This window comes from Ceratotherium simum, chromosome 21, assembly GCF_057802395.1.
Source record: "Ceratotherium simum simum isolate JZ-2026a chromosome 21, ASM5780239v1, whole genome shotgun sequence".
Classification (NCBI taxonomy): Eukaryota; Metazoa; Chordata; class Mammalia; order Perissodactyla; family Rhinocerotidae; genus Ceratotherium; species Ceratotherium simum.
Genome location: NC_141920.1, coordinates 6,166,317 through 6,193,132, shown reverse-complemented (window position 1 = coordinate 6,193,132; position 26,816 = coordinate 6,166,317). Strand labels below are relative to the sequence as shown.

General features: G+C 47.0%; 1 protein-coding gene across 1 annotated transcript; it reads left to right on the top strand.

Annotated features, from left to right (window-relative positions):
* RAE1 (ribonucleic acid export 1) lies at window positions 1-20,837 on the top strand. The gene is made up of 12 exons (XM_004430242.3): window positions 1-160; window positions 2,842-2,938; window positions 3,519-3,623; window positions 5,455-5,547; window positions 10,469-10,555; window positions 11,571-11,657; window positions 11,772-11,843; window positions 12,830-12,937; window positions 16,047-16,153; window positions 16,238-16,313; window positions 16,892-17,086; window positions 20,401-20,837. Exons 2-12 carry the CDS (start codon window positions 2,849-2,851, stop codon window positions 20,485-20,487), a joined length of 1,107 nt encoding a protein of 368 aa, XP_004430299.1. The 5' UTR covers window positions 1-160; window positions 2,842-2,848; the 3' UTR covers window positions 20,488-20,837.
* The last annotated feature ends 5,979 nt before the right edge of the window (window positions 20,838-26,816 follow it).

The following is a 26,816-nucleotide window of genomic DNA, read 5'->3' as shown; positions in this document are numbered from 1 at the left end:
CTGTTGGGCCGTTTCCTGCGCCGGCGTGAGGAGACCCCGGGCTCTCGGGACCTCCGCTCGCGGCCCCTCGCCCTCGTCTCCCCGCGTGGTAGCGGGGTCGCAGGCCCCCGAGTCCCTCTCGCTCCCCGCCGTCGGCTGCCCACTGCAGCGCGACTCTCAGGTAGGCCCCGTCCCGCCTCCGCTCGGTACCCGCCGCCATGGCGCCGCCGAGGCCGGGTCCCGGCGGGGTGCGCCCCGCAGCGAGGTGCTGGCGCGAGCCGAGCTGGCGACGTGGCCGCGGGGGGATGTCTGGGCTGGACTGGGCGGGAGGGCCACCTCGGGCCTCACCCCCCGTTCTCCTTGTGGGGAAACCGAGGACCGGGCAGGGTCGCGGAGCCGATGGCAGCGTCTGCGCCTCTGCCCGTGCCCGGTCCACGTCTGGCTTCGCGGGGAAGCCTGCCCTGTCCGTTCTCCCGCAGAAGGGCGGCCGTTAGTCTCCCCCGCGGCTCCTGCCTCATCCCCTGCGTTGCCCTTAGCGCTCTCTGAATGAGTCTCTTTGTTCTGTCTCCTCCCCGAGTGTTGATTATACACGCGCACTTCCCCCAGGCGAGTGTCTCTTAACTGCCAGGCACCGCGCTGGGGCCCGGTGTCCATTAGGGAGGGTCCAGGCGGCTCCCTGCCCTTCGCAGCTGAAGAGACTGTTGGCAAACAGGAGATTCCTGATGGTGACGGGTGGAGAAAGCAGTGATGTCCTGGAAGGTTGGGTTTGTCAAATTAGGCAGGGAAGCCTCGGAGGAGGTGGCTTTCTTTAAAAAGATGCTTCTAACGGCGGTGTTGAAGTATAACTTACGTAGTCTAGCCAATTTAAAGTGTACGTTTTGATGAGTTTGGGAAGTTCAGTACCTGTCACCACAGTGCAGTTTTAGAACATTTCCATCACCCTAAAAAGTTCTCAGGAGGCCACTTTTGAACCGGCACCCGAAGATTCAGACTGAGACAGCTGGAGGTTTGGGGGACGGCGGATTGTGCCAGGCTGCAGGAACAGCTGGTGGGGATGCACCAAGGCAGGGTGAGCTTGCTGTGCTCACGGGCAGAAAGGAAGTCATCAGAGCTGGTGGGGCCGGGGTCCAGCAAGGAGAGAGAGATGGAGAGGAGGTTAGGTGGGCTGGAGATGTACTTGAGGGTTCCCAGTGTCCTGCATAAAGTGTGGTCCACGCAGGCTGATGAGTACTTGAAGGACCCTTGTTCTCCCCCTGAGTTCCTCCGTAGTGGCAGAAATGCCCTCTCCCAACTTGATGGTTGAAGAGGAGGAAGGAACAGAAGTTTCAGGCGCTGCATGCGTCCTCCCTTGGTTCTCATAACTCGGTGAACTGGATGTTAGTGACTCTTTTTATGGATGAGAAAATTGAGGCTAAATAATCTGCCAGAAGCCATGCAGCTGCTTCCTGGCCTCTGGTTGCGAAAGTGTTGTCGTTCCTTTGTTCGCTCGTGCAGTTAGCTGGTGCTTCAGATGCGTCGCTAACACTTGAGGCGCAGGTGGTCGGCCAGCACCGTGTCCTCTCACAGAGTTGCTTTCTGAGATGTTAATGTGCTCGTACCTGTCGCTCTGACCCAATATGTCTGCACTTCGTTAGTTTTCATGAAAGCTGGAAAACTCAAATGCCTTCCCCAAATTCCTTGCAGTTTTCCCATTCTGTGTTATCTTCTTTAGAGATGCCATTCTTGTTAGCAAGTCTGTCACTCAGCTACTGGGCTCCTTTGGGAGAGGTGACTTGACATGGTAGACTTCTGGGTATGAGAATTTGCTCACCAATGACAGAATTGAAAATGTGGCAGTCCTGGAGAAGGTGTTCTTCTCTGTTTGCAGAACAGGGAACATGAGGCCCGGTGAGGTTAGGGTCCCCGCGCTGGGGAGTGGCAGAGGCACCGTTCAAACTCTGGTGTGCCTGCTAGACTAAGGTGCCCAGGAAGAAGCTCAGAGTGGGGGGATTCTTGCTGGGTAAATGTCAAAAATATAATGCCAGACCTTTTGGAACTCAAGCAGCCCAGAGTGTGGATTAGTTTATTTTAAACTTCTGCAAAGAAGTTGCTGAATTGCTGCCAGGACTCGTTGCACTTCTAAGTAACCTCATGCAGATATTGACCTAAACCCGAGTGCAGAAATAATAAGAAGAAAGTGCACTCTCCCTACGAGGGAACCCGGAAGATGGGGCCTTCTGCTGGTTAACTTGTGTTCCTGGTGCTCAGCTTGGTGTCTCTAACTATGTAAAATGTGAGTTTACATTCTAGCTGGTGGCTGAGAAATACTCTGCTGTAATGTGGCAGTACTGGGTCATTAATGGTGACACATGTAGGAAGGAAACTGAATGTGGGGTGTGTGGGAACTTTATCTTTACAATTTTCCGTAAAAAACTATCCTGAAATAGAAAGTTAGTTTATTTTTTTTGATGAGGAAGATTAGCCCAGAGTTAACATCTATGGCCAATCTACCTCTTGTTTTCCTGCTGAGGAAGATGGGCCCTGGGCTAGCATCCCTGCCCATCTTCCTCCACTTCATATGTGGGACGCCGCCACAGCATGGCTTGATAAGTGGCTTGTGGGTCCGCACCCGGAATACGAACCTGTGAACCCCAGGCCACCAAAGCGGAGCGCAAACTTAACCACTATGCCACCGGCCCCTAGAAATTTTTAAATAAGCACTCTGCTTATTATATATTTAGATCTCTTCAGAAGAGAAGCCTGACGTCAAGCCATTTAGACTCTCTGTTTCCCATCTGTGACTTCGTCATCTTTATATTGCCTCTTAGTGATATTTATTACTTAAGAAAGGACCTATTCTTAACATTTTCTATTATTTTTTAGGGCCAAAATGAGTCTGTTTGGAACCACCTCGGGTTTTGGAACTAGCGGGACCAGCATGTTTGGCAGCACAACCACAGACAATCACAACCCTATGAAGGTAGCACGAAAGCTTCACGGGGTTTGTGGAGAGAGCGCAGGCTGGGGTTTCCCACAGCAGTGACAGCGGGAGAAACCCGGATGGCTGGGGAACCTCCTTTTGAGTGAAAGCTCTGAAACTTTGTCTAGCTGGCTTTCTCGAACACTGGTGCACGGAAACTGTGTGTCCCTGGACCACTGTCCTATTCTCCCTGACTTTCGGGATCACCAGATTCACCTGAGGTGCTTGTTGAACTTGCACGTTCCCCGGGGCCTGGCCCACAACTGTTGAATTAGAACTTCTGTGAGGGAGGGAGGCAGGTGATAACTGTGGTCAAGCACCTGGGGGCAGGAGTGAACTGCCGTGGCGTCATTTAGAGAACATGGTTGTGGGCATGTCGTTTGGAGTGCTGCTTCAGGCCCAGCAGTGCTAGCACTTTCTCTGCTTGTTGACTCCTCCCCTTTCTCATCACAGTAAGAAAGTCTAGTGCAGTTGGTTCTTGAGCACAAGGAGGGTCCACCATGAGGTGTTTAGAAGGAGAGAAAGCAGTTTTGAATGAAATTGTGATGCACACATTTTAATGTTGACTTTGTCCCCCCAGGATATTGAAGTGACATCCTCTCCTGATGATAGCATTGGTTGTCTATCTTTTAGCCCGCCAACCTTGCCAGGGAACTTTCTTATCGCAGGATCGTGGGCTAACGATGTAAGTGCTCCTTAAATGCATGTTCTGTACGTCATGTATCTTTGTATGGGCAGGCTTAGCTTTCCTTTTGGCTCCATTCTTTCCCAAGTGAATGAAGCAGAGTTAAGGCTTATTCATGGCTTTTCTGAAGAAATCAGTTTAGAGGGTATAAACCCTCCTGAATGGCAGACATCACTTGTTGTTACACTGATTTTTGTTAAGAAAGCACGATCGTATGCATAGCTCAAAATTTCCTACTCTAGTTCAGTGTCCGGAGGTGTATTTCCAAATCAAATGAAGTCTTCATTGAGAATGAATGTCTTCTATGATGGCATACCTAAATTTCCCTCTAGGCATCCTGAAAATGTTCTTCAGGCATATGTTAAACTTTTTCAGCTTCAGATATAGCACAAATCCTGCGTTGACATCATACTTACCAAAAAAGTCAAAAAGTGTGCAAAAAGAAAGATAGAAGCTCTGCTAGGAAAATAAGCAAAAGATGTGAAGAGGCAATTCACAAAAGGAGTGCAAGTGGCCCGTTACAGTCTACTTGAACCATTCAACCACATCCATAATCAGATAAATGCAAAATTTCGTGATAGACGCTTTTTTCTATCAACTTAACAAAAAGAAAAAAACCAATACTTGGTGTCAGCAAGGATAAGCTGAAACGTTACATGCACTGCTGGTAGGTATATAAATTGGTACAGCTCTTCTGGAGGGTAATTGGCAATATTTATCATAAAGCTTTAAGTTTATTGCCTGTGTCTCAGTGATTCGCTTTCTGGGACTTGAGGAGGCTCTCTGATAGTGTACTTGATATTCGTTATCTGAATTAATCTCTACAAGAGCTGAAGCACCGTGGACTTAGTGTCATCTCCATCTTCTGAAGCAGGATGTGAGGCTTAGAGAAGTAAAGTAACTGGCCCTGGTCCTGTGTCTGAGTGAGTGGCAAAGCCAGGATGCTAATCCACGTGGTCTGGCCCAGGCTCTGTGCTCTGAGCCACAGCCCGATACTGCCTCATTTAAAAAAGTCATTGTGCTGGTGAAAATTCTGAAAATTGTAATACTCAATTGCAGTGATAATTTATGGTATGTCTGTATGATGGAATACCATTTTAAGAGTTTTTGGAAAAGATGTCAAGCTGACTTGCTGCTGGGAGGCAGCGGGGCCCTGAGGGGAGGAGAACAGTAGAGGGAGGAAGGTAGTCATGGTTGAGCAGATTTGCTTTCTACATGTAGTTTCTGGAAAGATTTCACTTGATTCGCTGCTAAAAAGTGTTAGAAGAATGTTTTAAGGGCACATAGGCTAATAATGCAAGTGAGAAAAGCTGCAATTACGAAAGTGAAGATACCAGCTGATCTGCTTGTTGAGGACCATACGTGTATGTAGAAAGGCTGAAAGCACATTGCACTGTTAACCGTGTTATCTGGTGGGATTGAAGTGATTTTTACTTGCGATAATTATAAAATCTCTAAGTAAAATGCATTACTTTTATAATCGGGAAAAAGATGGCATAAAAAATCAGAGTAAAGTGTTCAGAGAAGAAAGATCAGTTTCCACTTGGTCTTGATTCTCTGGTAAGGGATGACATTCTGCTTTAATAGACAGACGTATCTTGTAGATGTGGTGAAAAAATTACCTGTGGTTTTGGGTGTAAGCAATAGAATTTGTATATTTTAATGACTTAGAAATAGGAAAATAGCTACTTGCGTGTACTTTTCAGTTGCTTTATTCTTAATCAGGTCAACGTGAGGAGTGCATGTAAATTGTACCCATTAGGTATTAGACGTTAAATGCGTGTAATATACCGTTAATTGGCGTTTGCATCAATTTGTCTCGTCACTATAGGTTCGCTGCTGGGAGGTTCAGGACAGTGGACAGACTATTCCAAAAGCCCAGCAGATGCACACTGGGCCTGTGCTAGACGTCTGCTGGAGTGATGTAAGAGTCATTCATTAGTTAATGTTTTCTTCTATGTAATGTGTAGTGTAATTCAGAATATTTATGAATTTCTACTTTCATGTAACCCGAAACACAAATAGCATGTATGTATACACATTATACAAATTCTGAGTTTCTGAATGTAAATATAGTAGTTTATTGATGTTCCTAATGTAGTCAGTTAACTTTCGTCATGTTAGCTTTAGTTAATCTCTCTGAAAGCCTTTCTTGCATAAAAAAAATCCATCATTTTATTGACATGTTTCCTTGAGCAAGGGATTAGGTAATATCTTGAAGCCTTTCATACCTCTAAATGTGCCATGAGCCTGTGTTGTTTTAAAATTAGCAATTGACTATCCCAGAAAATAAATCCTAGGGAAAAAATTAATCCTTTTCCATTATAGGCATGCCTTATTGTATTGCGCTTCACTTATTGCACTTTGCAGATATACTTTTTTTTTTTTTACAAGACTCTCCACTAGCAGAAAGATTACGACTCACTGAAGGCTCAGATGATGGTTAGCAATTTTTAGCAATAAAGTTTTTTGTTTTTTGTGAGGAGATCAGCCCTGTGCTAACATCTGCCAGTTTTTTTTGCTGAGGAAGACTGGCCCTGGGCTAACATCCGTGCCCATCTTCCTCTACTTTATATGGGACGCTGCTACAGCATGGCTTGCCAAGCAGTGCGTCGGTGCGCGCTGGGGATCCGAACCCTGGGCCACCGCAGCAGAGCGCGTGCACTTAACTGCTTGTGCCACTGGGCTGGCCTCAAGTTTTTTTTTTAATTAAGGTATGCACATTGTTTTTAGACATAATGTAAACATAACTTTTATATGCACTGGGAAACCAAAAGTGCATATAAAGTGCGTATCACATAAAGTGACTCACTTTATTGTGATACTCATTTTACTGCAGTGGTCTGGAACCAAACCCACAGTATCTCCAAGGTATGCCTGTATTAGACTTTTGAAGTGTTTTGGTTTTTTGGTATTCTTTTTCCACCCAATCCTGAACGTCAGAAGTATAAGTAAATGTTTTCAGGTTTATTCGGCTCTGAGCTTTTTTTTTTTCTTTTGCAAGAAGGGGTGGGCGATTGAGGAGAGTTTAATGAAGGGACCATTTACAAAGGAGCCAGCAGGGAAGGTGAAGGACCTGTGGCAAGCTGCATCTGTAGAAGGGCCCGCCCAGTCGGCAAAGGAAGAGCCGGGGCACTGACAGCCCAGCCTTTCTTTCCTCGTTTCTGCCTGTGCTGAACCCGGCAGACGTGAGAACACAGGGCTGGACTGGCAGGCACAGGCAGATAGATGCTCCTCGATGCTGAGCAAGCTGAGCCTCAAGGACCCTCCCAGGCCTTGTGCGTGTTTTTTTAGTCATGTTTATTAGACGTGATTTGCAAACAGTAAAATTGAACCTTTTTAGTGTATAATTCTGTGAGTTGTTAGAAATGCATAGAGTTGTGGTCAAAATGTAGAACAGATCCATCAGCCCCCAGATTCCTCCTGTCCTTTTGTAGTCAGATCCTCCTCAACTCCCGGCCCCTGGAAACCACTGATGAGCTTTCTGTCCTGGTAGTTCTGCCTTTGCGAGAATGTCATATAAATGGAGTCCTGTAGCGTGTAGCCTTTTGAGTGTGGCTTCATTCAGCATCCTGCATTTGAGGTCCCTCCAGGTGGTGTCAGCAGTTTGCCCTTCTCATTGCTGAGTAGTATTCCACTGCGTGGATTCTTTTGTTCACTGTCCACCAACTGAAGGACATTTGGGTTGTTTCCATTTTTGGTCGTTATGAATCATGCTGCTGTCAGCATTTGTGTGCTGGATTTTCTGTGAATGTAAGTTTTCGTTTCTCTTGGGTAAATACCTAGTAGTGGGCTTGCTGGTCATATGGTAAGTATATGTTTAACTTCATGAGAAACATCAAACTATTTTACATTGCTTTTTTTTTTCTTTTTGTTTTTCTTTTTTTTTTTTTGGTGAGGAAGATTAGCCCCGAGCCCTGAGCTGACATCTGTTGCCAATCCTCCTCTTTTTGCTGAGGAATATTGGCCCTGGGCTAACATCTGTGCCTGTCTTCCTCTACTTCATATGGGACGCTGCCACAGCATGGCTTGACAAGCGGTGCGTTGGTCCGTGCCCGGGATCCAAACCTGTGAATCCTGATCCGCAAAAGTGGAGCGCCTGCGCTTAACCGCTGCACCACCAGGCCAGCCCCTGCATCGCTGTTTTTAAACCGCACCGTACATTTATGTGATGTTATTTAGCTTATAAGAAATGATTCTACTATTTATAAATATCTTGAGATGATTTAGGAGCCACAGTTGCTCCCATTTTAATCACTAGCTGTGATAGGCTTCTCTGAGGCCTTTTTGTCATCTGAAAAATGTATTCTTCATACATCTGATTGGGTTATTATGAGACTAATAATAGTTTGAATAGTTTGGAAAGTGACACATTTATTACAGATACAACTTATTTTTAATTTACCTGTGGAAAAGTCGCAACTTGAATAGATTTTAAATATTTCTAATTTATTTTGCCTATCTTTACTGATCAGATAACGGATCAGAATCGTAAAGTTTCTTATAAAGTGTGGTAAGCAGTAGAGTTAACAGATACAGGAGTTCTGTTGCTCGAATGTTACTGAGTGGCTGTTGGTATTTACAGAGATGTGTGCAGCCTGTTTCCTTTCTCCAGGTTGTGCCCATCTAGTGGAGGAATCAAACATGGGAATGAAGAGTTCTGTTGAGTGAGCTGAGTTCTGAGGGAAGCAGGAGGAACTGGGGCTGGGTGGGAGGAACACAGAAAGCAGCTATGAAGTGGGAGAAGGTGCCGTGAATGCTTCACAGAAGAGGCAAGAGTTGAGCTGAATCTTAAAAGGAAACCACCTGCCTGTAGCTTTTCAAGCATTGTCTCATCCAGTCCAGGCCTGGGTTCAAGTTTTGGCTCTATCTCCTCCGCTCTTTGACTTTGCTGAGTTATTAATTTCCCAGGGTCTGTTTCCTCACTTATAAAATGAAGGTGGTAATAAAAATTACAATCAATAGTACCATTAATTCAGCAAATAATTATCAGGCACCTGTTGTATGCTAAGCCCTGGGGATATAGTGGAAATCAAAGTAGGCGAGGTAGGCAAATTCTGTGCGCATGGAACTCATGGTCTCTTAGGATGGACATTCAGAAACAAATAAGAATTTCGGATGGTGGAAATTGGTGATGACTTGATTAAATCTACTTAAAGTGACTAGCATTGTGCCTGTCAGGAAGTGATTAAGGGACTTACTTGAGGGAACAGAGTGAGTGAAAGGCTGAGACCAGAGCTTCCTGGCTCCAGAGCCCATGTGCTCGACAGCCTGCCTCTTGGGGGCTTACAGGAAGAGTATACGCCGCTAGCCTGGGAGGGGTGGGAAGGGCATTCTGGGAGAGGAAGGCACAGGTAAAAGACACAGAAGCACAAAAGAGCCAAAGTTACCTTTGAGGCATAAAAGCCAAACTTGGTGAAGGTGATTTCCTCGGCAGTCCAAGGACACAGTTCACTATGTGGCCATAGCAGGTAGACCTTAGAGCAGCCGGGTGGGGAGCACTTAGAAATGTTGTTTCTCTGCCCAGGCCTTTTGATAGATGAGCCTCTGTATCTGTCTGTCCCCTGGGATCTGGTGTGCTGCCACTCCATAGTGCTAATCACAGCTGGTGGGATCGGCATTTTGTGATGAGACTTAGAGGCCGCTGTTGCCCTCAGCCTCAGCCTTCATGCAGATGTTGGTATCTTTTCAAGGATTTGTGGAGTTATCCTTATAACTTCTTTAGTAGAGAAGCAGATTTTATCTCTTCTTTCAGGTGGAGAACTGGTGATTTCAATTGGGAAGAAGGTTTGGTAGGGAGGATGGTGGTAAATCTTTGAGCTACGGAACCGGAAATGAAATGGTCTAGGCCAGGGTTCAGCAAACCATGGCTCGTGGGCCGTATCTGGCCAATTGCCTATTTTTGTAAATAAAGTTTTACTGGAACGTAGCCACACTCATTCATTTATATATAATATGTATGGCTGAAGCTGCAGTGACAGAGTTAAGGAGTTGCAGCAGAGACCTTTTGACCTGCAGAGACTAAAACATTTACTGTATGGTCCTTTAAGAAAAATATGTGCTGACCACTGGGCAAGACTTTCAATTCAGTACTTTTTCTCTTGTTTTAAATTACCTTGTGTTTCTTCATATTTGACTGACCTACTTTATGAGTTGTGTGTGTGACTATTTTAAAAACCATTACACGACTGCTAATTTTTTAAGCTATAGTTTACATAGGACCAATGTCTATTGTATATTAGTGTAGTTTTATTGCATGCATTTGGAATGCTGTTAGGTATGGAGCTCAACAAAAGTAATAACGATTATATCTATATTTGTGTACAGAGAGAGCAGAGAAAGAGATACAGTAAATGTCACAAAATGTTTACAGTTGGTGAATGTAGGTAGTAAGTTTTTGGGTATTCATTGTATTATTCTTGCAACTTTTGTGAAGACTTGAAATTGATGAAAATAAGAAAAAAATTTTGAAGTGGTCCCTGGTAATACACACAGATAGATGCTGTACAAAGGCTGTTCCTGGAGGATATGGTGGTGGCCGTGGCTGCTGTGAGAGGTCAGGGATGGAGAGAGACGTAGTTTTCATGATACAACTTTTTAAGTGCCGTTTAAATTTTTTTATCCTGCTCATGTATTATCTCTTAGAAAAATAAATTAATAATAAATAGAGCTGACAGTGTGTTTTATGTATGACATTATAGTTTACAATACACTGGCCCCCAAATAATTGGAAAAATAAAAATTGCAAAGCAAAACCTGCCTCAGTATGTTCAACCTAATATCTAAATGTACATAGAGAGATTTTATTTTTCTTAGAATGCCAGATTTTCTCCATTTTATTTTAGGATGGGAGCAAAGTATTTACAGCATCATGTGATAAAACTGCCAAAATGTGGGACCTCAACAGTAATCAGGCAATACAGATTGCACAGGTAATAAAGCTTACTCTGCATGAGGGGCGGTCACGGCTGGGGCCCAGGGTGTGATGATTCTTTAATTATAATTGTAATAATTCTCTCTTGTAGGAAAAATGCAGTTTGACTATACCAAATCAATTAGACTTAAATATACCAGAAACCTCTTAAGTACAAAAATAACACCAGTTTTATAACCATTCTCATTCTTACTAGTTTTTCATAGATTATTCTGTCATGGGTCTTCCATATATGTGTTGGTGAGGATGGTGTCATAAGGAGTTAGTGACATTAAAATCTATAAACGAAAATGTTACAGGTGGTCCTCGACATTGACGTGTTTGACATTCCAGCACCCACGTGTGGCTCACCGTGTTCCAGCTGTGTGTGGTCACTCGTTCATTCCACCAGTGTTTATCGAATGCCTGCTCTCTGCCAGGCTCTATCATTAAGGGAGGGACGCGCAGGAGGAGGGACACTCCACGCATCCGTGGAGCTTTTATAGCCTGTCAGGGACCACAGGCAGCCTCTGGTGTGAAGGCTGCTAAGAAGGGCAGAAGTAATGAAGCTCAGAGAACCTAGACCCAGAGGGTCTGACTCTGAGGAAGGGCCTTTTGACGCTGAAACATTTTCAGAAAAGTATTACATACTCTGAGATCACAGTGCTGTGTGCTAGATGCATCTCCTCGACCTCCTAATTCCTGTCACCTTAGTGAATAGATAAAACTGTGGTGGAGTTCCTACTAGTTATTTCTGAACATCTCCCCTCAAGGAGAGGCTTACTTTCCCTCTCACATACTAGTTAGTTATGGGTTAAATCAAACTAAAGTTTATTAGAATGGAAGGTAGATATATGTTCTTATGTTAAATTGAATATTTTGGTCCTGAGGAAGGGCTAAAATAATCCTTTGGTTTTTGTTTGGTATGACCTCAATATTTAAGTTAGTTCCTTCTCTTTCAATTTCTAGAACTAAAACTGTTTTGCATGTTGTTACCGTTACCTTGATCTGTTTTGGTTCTGTCTTGTTGAAAGCACGATGCTCCTGTTAAAACCATACACTGGATCAAAGCACCCAACTACAGCTGTGTAATGACCGGGAGCTGGGACAAAACTCTGAAGGTATAGTCTGCTGCGGAGGGACTGCACACCTGCCCGGGCTTGACGTTTTTCCTTATGCTATTTGTGCTTTAGCTCTGGATGGCCACCTTCTGGCAGCTTTTTTTTTTCTTTCAGTTTTGGGATACGCGGTCATCAAATCCTATGATGGTTTTGCAGCTCCCTGAGAGGTGTTACTGTGCCGACGTGGTAAGGAATTTCTACCTTAGTATCTGTTTTCTCAAAAAAAAAAAACAAAAAACAAACATCTCTTACCTTATGACATCGTTCAGTTAGAGGGTAATCTAAAATCCCTAGAACTTTAACAGTAGATACGGGGGATATAGTTCAGCTTGCCTCGGTCATCTTCTACATTGGGAGACTTTTGTGCTGCATTTATTCCAGAATTAGTAAACACTGTCGGGTTTTTCTGTCACTTGTTAGTTGAGCATATGCGGATCAGCTGCATGCCATCAGCACATGACGTTTATGCTGTGGTGTAGGAGACCTGGCAGTAACCTTGTGCTGTGGTACTAGATCTTTGGGGACTGTCTCTTGAGTGGGAGAGAAACTCAAGGACTTTCTCCGTTTAGTCATAAGTCTTCAAGTTTTGTACCAACTGCCCCACTAATTCCACTTTTAGGACTTTATCATGAAAAAGATAAAGATGCACATGGTCTTTGTTCTGTGTAATATAGTGAAACATTGGAGGTGACTTAATGGGGGAACAAGTCAGACCTACCTGTGGTAGGTTCATTTAGGGCATATTAGACTGTCACTACTAGTATTCTTGGACTACACACTTGCAGTAAAGGATACGAATTCTGTAGAAACATACACGTGCACATATGCATGTATAATGCTCAGAAAAGAGACTGGAGTGAAATATAGTATTAACAGTTATCATCCGGAGGGGTGGGGTAGGTGGTTTTCATTTCTTCTCTATTCCTCAGCATATTTTCTAAATATTCATATATATTATGGTTTTAAAAAACAAGTCTTTTGAAAATATATGAATGTTCTAATTTCAAATATGATTTCTCTAGGTTTTCACGAAACGTTGATATCACTGGATTTTTAAACTTAAAAAAATTCGGACTTATTTTTGTGGCTCTAAAAACATTGCTCTAATGCTTTGGTGTGAAAAAGCACACTCCTTCGTTTTAGGCACATCTCTGCTTTCCTCCTCTCCCTAGATCTATCCTATGGCCGTGGTGGCAACTGCGGAGCGGGGCCTGATTGTCTACCAGTTAGAGAACCAGCCTTCTGAATTCCGGAGGATCGAGTCTCCACTGAAGCATCAGGTGAGGCGTAGGTCAGATCAGGAGGGGGTCTTCAGCGCCCGTCGTGCGGTCAGTGCGTGCTCATGGGGAACAGCTGTGCTTTCAGAGGGGGTGGATTTAAGGATACAAACACAAATGTGTAGTGAGTAAGTACTCTCCATTTCTGGATGATCCGGCTTACCTGTCCTCTCCAAACGTCCCCCTGGATGGCTGAACGCTCTCGAATAAAATCCCACATCTCATGGGTTGGTTCCATTGTCAATTCATAGCTTCAGACTTGGACTGTGCCTTCTTCACGCCCAGACAGCTACTGGGTTTTTCCCCTGAGCTCAGTCTCCCACTTGTCATGGACTCCTAGATCTTCTTTGCTCTCTTCAGACTCCTGGACTCTCCCTCCTTTAGCCATTGTCTCAGCAAATCAAATCAGAGGACAGAGAAGCTAATGGTTGGGAACTTCCTCATCTTGCTCCTGCTGAATCTGGAAATTGGCGTGAGCCTGCGTCTTTCTCTGCCTTTTTCCCATGTTAGGCAGAATCAGTTTTGTGGTGGGGCTCCATGCCCTCCAGCCTTCTCAGGAACCTTAGGCCATCGATCACCCACCTCCCTCCTGTATCTTCGGTCTCTCCCCTTTCTTAGTACTTATCCGTTAGCACTGAAACATGCTCAAGTCTAATTCATCCTAAAAAACAAGCCTCTCTTGACCCGCACATCCTCCTCCAGTACCACCTGAATTCCTTTTTCCCTTTGCTGTCAGGCGTCTTGCATGAGCTTCTTACCTCCCACTCATTTCTCACCCTCCTCCGTGGAGACTTCTGCCCCCGTTACTCCACTGAAACTGTTTTTGGCGTGGCCACCGGTGGCTTCCTCATCAGTAGTTCCAGTGGATACTGATCAGCCCTCATCTGACCATAACAGAGTCGTTCCATACCACTGTTCCTGCGTGTTCTACACATTCTGTCCTTGGTTTCTGTTATCCTAGCCTCTTACCTCCTGCCTCTCTGGTTGCTGCTTCGTCTTCCTCGGAGGTTCTTGTTGCATGTTGAGGTTCCCCAGGTGTCTTCCCTTGGTCATTGCCTTCCCTACATAAGCAAAATCTTATCTCCCATCCATTGCTATCGCTTAGATACCTCTTGTGGGCTGGAGACTCAGATCCCCAACAGACCTCACTTCTGTGCCCCCGACAAGGACACCCACAGTCTGACAGCTCCTTCACATGTCTCCCAACATCTCAACCCAACAGTGTCCCACATCAAACATGGGACCACTTTCTGCAGATCTTGACTCAGTTACCTCTTCTCAGGATTGTTCCTGGCTGCTCTCCCCAGTACTGTATATATATTTTACTCTCTTTCTCTTGTTTTGCCTCCTAGAATGTAAACTCAGTGAGAGTGGAGACTGTTGTTTGTGTTAGTTGCTGCCTCATTCCTAGTCTCTGGAGCCGGCGTGACGTATAGAGGCTTCTGTAAATATTTGCTAAGTGAACAAACAATCTTAACCTGCTCCTGCCTACCACCCCAGCTGCCCCTCGCCCTGTGCTCCACCTCTCATTAAATGGGCCTTCCACCTGCTAAGTTGTCTAAGCCAGAAATCCAGAAGTCATCCTTGCAACTCCCCGCTCCTTTTCTCCTCTCCTATCTCGTTAATCTCTAGGCTCACTTCTACCCTGCAAATGTTTTGGAATCTGTTCGTTTCTCTCTTTTCCTCCTGCCACATCTAATCCACGTCTCCTTGAATGACTGTAAGAGCTTAGATCTTTGCCCTTCAGTCCATTCTGCATACACGACTCAGGGGGCTCTTTCTTATAGTGGCACATCCAATCTTGCCATACCTGTGCTTAAAACCCAGCACTGACTCCTCACTTCCTTTTGGATAAATCCCAAACTCCTTGGTAAAACCTAGTCTGGCCTGGCTTCACCTCCCGTCACCCCATGCCAGGCGCTCTGGCCATCTGTTTGTTGAGGAGTGCCATCAGCCTGTGCGTGGGGCCACCGTGCAGTCGCGTTCTTGTCAATCGAGCCTCATGGGGTTGTGCGGTCCCTGGTCTGGGTGCCGGGTATGAAACCTGTGCTGGGCACAGCAGGTACAGCTTTACTGGCTGTGGTTCCTCCTGACCTCTAAGAACTCAGAGACTTTGTCTCTTTTCCTTAATTCTTTTTCTACTCACAAAAGTAATGTGCTTGCTGTTCAAAGAAAAAACAGAAAAAGGCAAATGGTACAGAAATAGAACTAGCCTACACTTTTCCACTTACTTAGGAAATTCGCATACTCTAGCAAGTATCATGCTAACTGAAACTGCTCTTTACCGGTATCTTTTATGGCTTAGCCCCCAGGCCCTGATCTGGCCCCAGCACCCCCTGAACTCCTTACAGAAGCCAAAATGTCCAGTTTGGGCGGAGCGGGTGGTCCTCTGGGTTAGGCTAGGGTATCCTGACTGGAAGGAGGAGGCGAGGACTCACACGGGCCCAGCCCCTGCTCCTGTGCCCAGGGTCTGGGCCCTGGGCTCCTTCTGTGGGGTCTTTGTCGAGTTCAGGAGACCCTCCTTTGGGCCCCTCAGACTCAGTGTTGGATCAAGTGCAGTGTCTCCCTTCTTGTAGCATGTCCACAGTTCAGAAGGTCCTGGCCCAGCCACTCTCCCGCTTGACCCTTGCTCCCCCGTGATCCCCAGGCGACACTGCCTCCCTTGTCCAGCTGGGGAGGCAGAGGCACAGAGGGTGGGGTGACTGGCTGGAGGGCACCCACCTGGTCAGTGGTGGGCTACAAACCACAGTGACCAGTCTTCCTCCCTCCCCACGAGAGGGCCAGGGTCTGCCCAGGAACTGGGGGCTCGGAGGGGCACGTGCGCTGCTGGGGTGACCGCGAGGCCTTCGTGGTGGCCGAGCAGGAACAGCGGTGAGACAGCAGCACCTGTTCTGCAGTCCATTCATAAAGTCGTGTGGCTGAGTACAAGCAGCGGTTAAAAGCTAGAAAATGACGCCGACTGGAGGGACAGAAATATCACATTTGAGAAATACGTTTCTGGTTCTTCTAAAACCCAAAAATGAGGTGAAAATTATTTAACTTCACGTTAGTTATGAAATCTTACATTTTATACTGTGATAATATACTTTTTTTTTTTTTTTTCCATTTGTAGCATCGATGTGTGGCTATTTTTAAAGACAAGCAGAACAAGCCGACTGGTTTTGCCCTGGGCAGTATCGAGGGGAGAGTTGCTATTCACTACATCAACCCCCCAAATCCGTAAGTGAGACTCGGTCAGCTTGCACATTTTCACCTGAGACTTTTTTTAAGGAAGGAAAACTTAGTTGGGCCTTTGTTTTTCAGTGCCAAAGATAACTTTACCTTTAAGTGCCATCGATCTAACGGAACCAATACTTCAGCTCCTCAGGACATCTATGCGGTATGTTTTTAGAAACTTGAACCTTGAGAATACATCTAGAAACTAGAGTTGGAGGTGGCAGCTGAGTCATTATGGGACCGGAGAAGATCACTTTGTCATTGTGTGTGTTCTGGGCCGGAGATAAATGGCTTATGCCATAGGTTTCAGTTTTCTGTTTTTATGAACTTGTTGACTGTCTTTGTTCTGTCACCGTTGATTCTGAGTGCAAGCTTAGGACTTTTGAGGAGAGTCTTCCACCTCTGTGTGAATGCTGCTAGACAGTTTACACACGTAGCTAAGACCAAGAACTTGCTATTAGCTGAAAGAGAAAAGGCATTTGCCTGGGGTCACGCCTTGGTGTCGCTAGCTACATACGTGTTAATTTCTGCTGCCCTGTGTTCGCAACAAGAGCCGAGACTGACTTCTGGGTGGGCGAGTGACTCAGGAAGCGTGGCTGGTTTCCCCGTTCTCAGGGGGCAGCCAGGCTCAGGAACGGGCATTTGGTTTTCTGTCTGAAAGAGGGAGCACAGGTTGGCGAAAACCTGATTTCCCCTCCATCCTCCATCTCTGCTTCTCATGATGCACATCAATCCCTGCAGGTAAATGGAATCGCATTCCATCCTGTCCACGGCACCCTTGCAACTGTGGGGTCTGATGGTAGATTCAGCTTTTGGGACAAAGATGCCAGAACAAAACTAAAAACTTCAGAACAGTTAGATCAACCGATATCGGCTTGCTGCTTCAATCACAATGGAAACATATTTGCGTATGCTTCCAGCTACGACTGGTCGAAGGTGAGAGTTCCCGGCCCGCTGTGGGCGCTCTGAGGCGGCAGAGCCAGGCTTTGGGGTCGGGAGGCCTGGCCTTGAGTCGAGACTCTTCTCCAGATTTGCTGTGTGTCCTTGGGCGGGTTACCGTCACCTCACTGTGGAGGGAAACAGCACGGCCTCCCTTGCAGGGTGAGGGACTCAGAGGAGTCACACCGGTCGGGCCTTCCCCTGGGAACCGGCCCGTGGGAAGCGCGTGGTAAAGCAGAGGCAAGAGTGTAGGGGTTCACTGATGCCCCGGTGGTTGGGGGAGAGTGCAGGGGGCAAGGCAGGGGCTGGGGCTGGAGGGGACAGCAGGGCCAGGTCACGGAGCTTTTGCCCAAGGCATTGGTTTTTGTTTGTTTGTTATTTGGGGAAGGGAGTTAGGGGCTGACAGGGTCCGGGCTGCGTTTTTGAGGCATCTCAGCATAATGGTGAAGAGAGCAGACTCAGGTACTCAGGTTCCAGACTGCTGGCTAGAGCACGGTCTGTGGACCAGCCTGGTTTCTCTGCTGCTCAGCTGCTAGTTCTGGAGAATTCGACCGTTTTCATCTTTCCCTTGTTGCCCTCGCCCCCTGCCCCGGGCAGCTTCCTAGACCTCTCCATGCTCTGCCCTCGCTGCCCGGGTTCCTGACTGGTGAGGTCGCCAGCTTCACCCGGAAAGGCTTCGCCTCGCAGTGTCTTTCCCGTTCATTTCCACACGTGTCCGTCTTCTCTGGCCTGGTCTCCTTGCGCCTGCCCCCACCTCCCTCACGAGATTCCCTCGGGAGATTCCCTTCTTTTCTGCCCCTTGGCAGACTTGCTCCTCTCGTGTCCGCTAGCTCCTTTCCCTCCATTGGTGAGCATACACACTTTCTATGGCAAATCTTAAAAAACTTTATTCCCCTTTCCTGTTAGATGAGTGCCTCACACCTGCCGTCTTTGTTCCCCCACGTTCTGTGCCCCTTCAGTCCGCTGCAAGGTATTGGCCTCCTGGAACTGTCGTCAGTCTCCTTGGCGTACATCCTGATCGTCTAGTCCAGCAGCTTGCTTTCTGTCTGTGTTGGGCACGTGGTCCATCCCTCCCTCCTTCCTTCACAGAGCTGTCTCCTTCAGTTTCTCTCATGCTCTGTTGCTGGTTTATTCCTGCTTCTGGCTGCTCTTCGCCCCCTGCTTTGCTAGCACAGGCCTCACCTGCCTGGTGCTCCGTGCACTTCTTCCAGGCGCGCCTGCGTTCCCAAGGCCCCGACTCTTCCGGCAGAAACTAATGCCCGTACAGTTTCTAACGGCTCCTGACCTCGCTCCCCTCTTCTTCCCGTCTCCCAGCCCTGACGGGTTGTCGGCCCTGGGGGTCCTCTGAGTCCCTTAGCTCAGGAGATGCAAATCCAGCTAATGTTCCCACCACCCTCTCCTTTACCCTCCAGGCTTGCCGCCTCTCCCGTCTTCCTCCTCGAGTTAGCGTCCTCCGGTCCCTGGGGCGTAATTCTTCTCTCTTTTTCTCAGAAGAGCTGGGCGGTTCCCGGGCTCTGTCCACTCTCCTGCGACGCGCCTTGCCCGTTCAGCACATTGCTGTTGACGCCTGCGCTGGCCTCTGGGAGTGTGCGCACTCGCTCTGAGCTTTTGCTTACGTGAGCTTTTTTTTTTTTTAGGCAGCTTTACTGAGTTATAATTGAAATGCAGTTAATCGCACACATTTGAAGCGTGCAGTTTGATCAGTTTCAATTTCTGTATATACTCATGAAACCATCACCAGTCAGGATAACGTTTTTATCTCCCCCAAAAGTTTCCTGTGTATCACTGTAGTCCTCCCTCCCCCAACCATTGATCTACCTTCTGTCACTGTAGACGAGTCTGCTTTTTCTGGAGTTTTATGTAAGTCGAGTTGTACACTATGTATTCTTTTTTGGCTGGCTTCTTTCGCTCGGCTTAATGATTTTGAAGATCACCCATGCTGTTGAGTGTTTCATAGTCCGTTCCTTGTTACTGCCGAGTAGTGTTCCGTGGTGTGGATCTATCACAGTTCATCCATTCACCTGTGGACCCACACGCTCAGTTTTGCTAAGAGTGCACTTTTATGTTCTGCCTGGCTGGGGTTGGAGCCAGGTTGTGGCCTGAGGCCTCAGTTTCCCCATGGGGCTCTTTGGTGGATCTCTTCCTTGTCACATGATCGGCCTACAGCTGCATTAAAACTCTGCATTTAACTTACATCCCACTCAGGGCTCTATGCATAGCAAGGATAGAAAAACTAGTAGTAAACTGAGAGAACTGAGAAAGCTCTTTGCTTGGAAGGCTGCTCAAAATGAATTCTTCTGAGCAATTAACGTCAACTCACAGTAGCAGTTACTTAAATCATGATCATTTTAATTTTGAAAAAGTTGCTTCAGGAATTTTCTGTTGTTCTTAGTTTGAAGACAGTATCTCCAGCATGAACTCATGATCGCATATGATTAGTATTATTAGCTTGCTGCTTGAACATAACCGTTCAGAAAGCTGCACTTTGTATCATGATGAGAATTAATGGTCACCACTGAGCAAAACTTCTAGAACCATCTCAGCATGTCTGTCAAGGGGTGAAAATAAAGCAGGTCACTGCAGTACAGGTGGCAGAGTGCAGCCAGAGGCCCTTCCTGCCTCCCTGTTCCAGGCCTGTGGGTCACCTGAGGTTCCTACTTAGCTGCCCTGCCCACTGCACTCCGCTGTCTTCCTGAGACACAAATCTGTTATGTCCCTAACAACCTTTGTGGCTGCTGTTCCTTTTCCTTGTGGGGTAATGTTCAAAGGCCTCGGTCTGATGTTCACAGCCCTTTATCATCTGGCGTGATCCTGGTTTTTCAGGCTCCCCAGATGTTAAGACAGGCCCCCTTCCCCCGCAGCACAGGCACAAGCAGGCACACTTCCACTCCTCTCTCTCCGTCATGTGGGCCGGCGCGTCCCTGTGACGTCATCCATCAGCTGTGTCTGCTCCTGAGAAACCTCCAGTCAGAACAGTCCTGCAGCGCCCTCCCTAAGCTCCTCGCTCCCTGAGGGCCGTCGTCATGGCCTTAAAGTGGTGGCGGGTTAGAAGGAGTCTCGACTCGGAAAAGACAATATGTAAAAGATCCTCCAAGTGGGACATTGAAGACAGCTTTCTACCAAGCCCTTAACCTTTGCTCTGAGGACTGACGTTTTTGTTTAACTTGTGATTTTCTTTCCATCTACCTGTTTTTGTCCGCTGGAGAGTTTATGCTTCACGGACATAGCACAGGACTTGGCATACAGCAAGTCCCACAAAATGCTAACTTGTGCTTTTTATTAATAGGATGATTGTGTTTTTTTCCCTTTAGGGACATGAATTTTATAATCCCCAGAAGAAGAATTACATCTTCCTGCGGAACGCAGCTGAAGAGCTGAAGCCCAGGAACAAGAAGTAGTGGCCAGAGGCGCCTGGGCTGCAGAGCTCTCTCTCGTCTCTGGACGAGTTGGGGCCCAGCTTCTGGGGGGTTGTCAGCCACGGACACGGACTTCAGCCCCGGGAGAGAACAACGCCGTTGTGGAGCGGTCGGGAGCCCAGTGGCCGAGGTGACTGGCCGTCTCCATTCCACTGCCTGTTACAGGTTCCTTCTGTAACTCCAAGGAGACTGACGACATGGTAGAGGTGACGTTCTTCTGGGCGACTGCCAGGTGTCGTGAGTGCTTCCTTCAGCAGTGTACATGTTAGAGAACAGTGGGAAGCCGTCTGTGAACCTGTACTGTATTTTGTAATAAAATGTTTTGAAAATTGTCTACTAGCTCCTTTTTCTGTCTCTCCCCTTGCCTACCCCGTAATCTTTGAAGAGGTCGTCCTGCTCAGCGTCATCACTGGGTCTTGATTTGTGATTTCAGACACCCTTTGGGAAGTGCAGGAATCCTGCACCTTAGGAGGGAGGGCCTCTTGAGCTGTGAGTCTTTCTCCACGTGGACTGTCGAGTAGCAGCCTCTCCACGCACTGGCGGGCAGAGTTAGAGTCTGTTTTTCTCTTGCTTCCTTCTTTCCTGTCTTGAACGTGCCCAGTGCTTTTTGGCTCTGCTGGGCAGGTGTCCTGGTGACTGACACGGGGATGTTCCTTGTGCTGAGGGCCAGGCCTCTGGACCAGGCCCATGTGCTGATGTTCTGTGGCCTTCAGGTTGGAGCCCCAGTCCCCTGCATGGGAAGTGCTGTTCACTTGTGCCCCCAGCGGTGGTAGTTCTGAGGTGTTGCTTTTTTATTTCATGTAATTTAAAATTCCTGATTGGTAAGTATCCAAAATGAAATTCACCTTAACGTTTGACTTTTAGTCTGTGTATTGTGTTTTTACCCTGTGATCCCAAATGCTGCTTATGCTTTACTTTTTGGGGCTAGTGTGTAACTAACTTGCTGAGTGTGGAAATCTCGTATTGATAATAGTGTAAAATGTGTTTGTCTACTCATAAAAAGCAATGGAAATAAAATTTTCTGCTGGAAGAGATTGCTTGCACTCAGTGGTTTAAATTCTTTGGTAGTCTGATCACAAATGAATTCAGACCCATTAACTCTTTGGCTCTATCTTTTAGCCTGAAAAGTTATTTTTTGAGAGAGAAAAAGTAGGTGCACTACAAAAAGAAATCTGAATTTTCGAGTTAACAGCTAAGTTTTATGTTGACAGCTGATTTTCCCATCCCTTTATGAACCAGCCTGTGGCTTTATGCTCTGTATGTGTGGGATGGTACAGCAGGTAGCAGAGACGGCCGTGAGGAGAGAGGCCAGCTGGTTATCTCAGTGGTCAGCTTCACTGGCGGTGGGAATGGATTTATCGACTTGAGCCATAGTTTCATTACTCTTTTTACAAGCTAGTGACTGGCTATGGTTGAAAATGACCGCAAAATAGTGAGTTCAAGTCATGAGCCTTTCAGGATATTCTTTTCCAAGATTGGGCCCTGCCACATTACCAAGGGGATCATTTTTGTAATTGCAAATTTAAAACATTTGCCTAAGTCCAAGTTAGACTTCAGGCTGCCAGAGACCAGGAGTCAGGGAGCTCTGTGTTGCCACTGGGACGTGAATCCGGGTAGACAGGGCCAAGGCTCATTTCCCCGCCTGCCCACACCTGGAGCTTCGAGGCCGCTGCGTGTTTGCTAATGACGAGCCAGTAAAGATTGGCTGACGTCATTAAACTTCTAAAGATACTTGTTTTCATGTATCCTAAAAGGCACGTGGAGTCTTTGAGGAGCTCTTCGTCTTAAACCTCATCGTCCTGCAGGCACAGTCCTGTATGTTGCATGCCGTAGGTGCTCAATAGTTATTCATAAGTTGGATGGCATCTTCCAGTTCCAGAAGATACAGGTGTAGTCTTGACTCTGTTTTGATAAATGTCAAGTCATTCTACCACTAACAATTTACTGTACACCCAGTACCAGTGAAGGTGGATTAGATAAACCTCATGGAGAAGACAAGTTATGTTGTTCACTTATGTTTCCCTAACATTTTATTATGAAAATTTTCAAACATACAGGAGAGTTGGAGGAGTTTTCCAGTGAGCATATATCTATCATCTAGATTTTACAGTGAACGTTTTGCTTGGTGTTTCCATTAGGTTTTGCCAGACTCTCTCTCCACCCTGTCTGTAACGCTGCGTTCTTGGTGTGGACCTGATATGGGCCAGGACCACATATGGAGACGATGCTGCAACAACGTGTCGTTGCACGTTTGGGGGTTGTGTACAGGGAGGTGCACTTCTCCGCTCCTGTCGTGTGTGGTCTGACCCGTGTTCTGGGACACAGGTACTGGAAACAGCATGGAAATGTGGTGTTGAGTGCGTGCCCGTCTGCGGGCCTGCCTGGGTGTGCCTGAGTGCACGCACGTGTCTGAGCCTGCCTCCGAGAGGCCTCTTTGGTCAAGGGGGCCTGCTGAACCCTGCCTGCCCAGCCCCACTCTAGGGGTGGCTTCCTCTGTCACGGGCCCTGGACGAGAGGGTGCTATGGGCGGGACTTGAGAGAACACATGAGTGCCCGGCTTCCTACAATGAGTAAGTGCCATCAGTGTGAGAAATGGCAATTCCAGCACGTGAGGGGCACGGCCAGGTGTGAAGGGCGGTCATGGTGCAGCTTCCCGAGCACAGGCAGCCACCGCTTTCACTGTTTGCTTATTTTTCTTTAAGTTGATCCACTTTTTAAAAACATAGTTGCCTTTCAAAAATAAATTTGTCACTGCCGTAAATTTAGAGAGAAAATTGAGTATGGAAAACTAATCTTTTGCCCAAAGTAGAAAGTAACCATAAAAATGAATCCAGTGAAAATAAAGCAATAAATTGAGTCATGAAATAATACAATGGAAGTTAAGACGTACACCTAAAGGCATCTTCAGGGGCAAACACACCTCACTGGGAAATTCTTTTATTTTTTTTTTTGGTGAGGAAGATCAGCCCTGAGCTAACATCCATGCCAGTCCTCCTCTTTTTGCTGAGGAAGACTGGCCCTGGGCTAACATCTGTGCTCATCTTTGTCCACTTTATATGGGAGGCCGCCACAGCACAGCCTGACAGGCGGTGTGTCGGTGCGCGCCCGGGATCTGAACCTGGCCGGCAGCAGCAGTGGAGAGCGTGCACTTAACCGCTAAGCCCTGTGGCCGGCCCTGGAAATTCTTTTAAGGTGATGTTGTTCTGTGTGTTCTAGGTGACTTGGTAGAACCCATCTGCCATTTTGGGGGTGATTTGGGAAATAATTTTTTTCATTCAACCAAATTTGAGTTTCCTTTGAAGGAGGGGCTTTGTAAGAAATGAACCAAACACACGCCCTTGAATACGTGCAGGAACATCTAAGCCAGCATTTTCGGAATTAAATCACGACCCATTCGCAGGTTGTGAAATGACTGTAGTTGTTGCAACTAGCTTTTTTTTTTTAAATGGAGCACCAAAGACTACAGAATGTATTCCAGTATATGGCACACGGTAACGGTGGGTTTCGTTTTGCGTGACGTGCTTCCATCATGTGTATCTATGTATCTACGCACTATGTATTTTAATACCTTGGATTGGGACTCCCTCTGTCCCTGTTACTGCTTATGTGGTTTAGGATGAGTTCTCGAGGTTCAATAACTTCAATGCCAGGAGTACTAGCCATAACTATTTCCTTGCATTCTCCCCCAAAGGGGAGGGGTAATTATATGTATTATAATATGCCATTTGAAATACCCATATAACATCGTAGTTAAAAACATGCACCCGGAGTTAGACTGCCTGCCTTCAGCTCCCAGCTCTCACTCACCAGCTCTGCGACCTCGAGCATGTGACTGAAACCTCGCTGAGCCTCAGCGACCCCGTCTGTAGAATGGGAGACGGTAAAAGTAGCTATGGCAGAAGATGGATGTGAGTGTTCAGAGCTAACGCCTGCACAGCGCTTCCCTGCTGGCCCCTATAAGTGCTCAGATGTTAGCTGCCACTGCTGTTAAGTGTCCTATCCCACAGGGCCCTGCGGGGACAAAAATGTCCACAGACTGGAGGTCTTGGTTATCTGTCCAAGGATTCCCCGGGGCAGGTGGGGCGCTGTGGCCAGCAGATGGCGCCAGTGGCTCCAGTGCCAGGATGGGGACACGTTCCGGACTCAATTTCCGGGACGCGGCTTCTTAAAAGAAATGAATGTTGGCTCTCTGTTAGCTGTTGTTACTAAGCTTGTAAAACAGCTGGAAAGTGGCATGGAGGGACTATTTATCCTGTAGAAGAATATTCTCTAAAATAATACACTTTTATCTTTAGAAAGATTGATGGCCTCCTTGGGAAACTCAGAAGGTGACAGTTTTTCAGAGGTCAAAGTCCTGATTCTTCTACTTAAGAATTTAATGTCCCCCTTGGTTTCCCTAATGGGTCCTTGAAGCCTTGCTCCTGCGGTGTGGGGGACTCTGGGCACCCCCTTGCCCTTGAGCTTCATCCCTGCCCTGGTTTGGGAAGTAAAGATTAGGAAACACAAATCTCCATCCTGGGTGGGTACTGGTGGCAAACAGGGCCGTTTTAAGACGAGTTTTAGTAACTTTGAATGCTCTAGGCCTACAGATGGCTAGTCGGAATTGACGTGTAAACGTAAAATGCACGGCAGATTTCAAAGACCCTACTAAAAGAAGAATCTACACATCTCATTTTTTATATCAATTACACCTTGAAATGATATTTTGGATAAAAAAGTGGTTTCACTTATCATAGTTTTGTGCGTGTGGCTCCTCGAGATGTGATACACCGGCTCGGGGTGTGTCCTCTGGGATGATGCTGCTCCAGGCCCTCTGCCTTTTGGAGGTCTCCCCACTCAGCACCTCACATGTTAACACACACCCACGTCCACCCTAAGTCCACATTCTCTTACTGCAAATGTTTTGAAAAGTTTTTTCCCATGTTTTACTTCTAAAATTATTTGGCAGTATTTAATTTACACTTGACAATGATTTCTTAACGATCACCTTGAATACTAGGGAATTGCTCAAAAGTGAAGTGCTCTCTGACGAATCTTTGAAACACTAAACAGTGAGGTCTCTGGTATTACATTTGTAGACATTTGATGAAACTGATTAATTTGGTTTGTGTGTGTGTGTGTGTGTGTGAGGAAGATCAGCCCTGAGCTAACCTCCATGCCAATCCTCCTCTTTTTTGCTGAGGAAGACTGGCCCTGAGCTAGCATCTATGTCCATCTTCCTCCACTTTATATGGGAGGCCACCACAGCATGGCTTGACAAGCGGTGCATCGGTGCATGCCCGGGATCCGAACCCGGGCCGCCAGCAACAGAGCGTGAGCACTTAACTACTACGCCACGGGGCCAGCCCCCAATTTGGGGTTGTTTTTATATTTTGAAGCCCATTTCTTCTCTCTCCCCCTCAAACATTTTTGTGACCTTTGAACCAGCCGTGTAAGCCCCAGAAGTCGGGGCCAGAGCGCTGGTGGGAAAGCCGGCCTGGCTGCGGGGTAGCGCATGGCACCTTCCACACAGGCCTCCTGTGTCCATGAGGGGCCAGGTGGTGCCCAGAGACTGCCAGCGTCTCGTGGCTCTGCGGATGTCCTGCTCAGTGAGGTTGCCCCGATTTCTCGGATCTCGTTCAGCAGAAGGTGGGAGGGGGCAGGAGAACCCCATGGCCTCGGCTGGACGGGTTTTTTTAATCACAAGTTTTGTCACCACAAGGCAAATATAAGCAGAGTAAATAATTTTAGAACCTGTTGCGTCTAAGTCTATTGTGAATTTTGCATCCAATATATTGAGAAATATTCTTTAAGATGATGGCCGTTTCCAAAGCAAATAAGAAAAACCTGTTGCATATTTGCTTAAAATGTAAATCAGCTCCTAAACAATAACTGACATGCATCCTTATTCTTTTCGTTTTTCCCCCGGGTGTGGGGCAGGGGAGGTGGTGGGGAGAGGAAGTGGACAAAAGCACGAGAAAAAACTGTCAAGTGCAGCATTCCACGGGCCCCTGGGTCATCATGTGATAGCCCATCATGTACAGGTCAGCATGGCCCAGGTGAGTTCACGGTGAGGTCACTGGCCCGATTGCACGAGGCTGCCTGGGAACCGGAGGGCCTGGCCGTGCCCCGCTCTGACCCCGGCTTCCGGCCTGACTCGCCACCTTCCTCACGAGAGCTGCACCCTGGCCCTCCCGACCCTGGGCGCCAGCTCGTGTGCCGTGTTTGCCATCATTTCCCTTCCTCCATGGATCTTCCTGGCTCCGGGGTTAGCCTTTAAAACAAAAGTGCAGTGGAGACTGATGATTTCTGTGCGGGAAGTACTTGAAGGC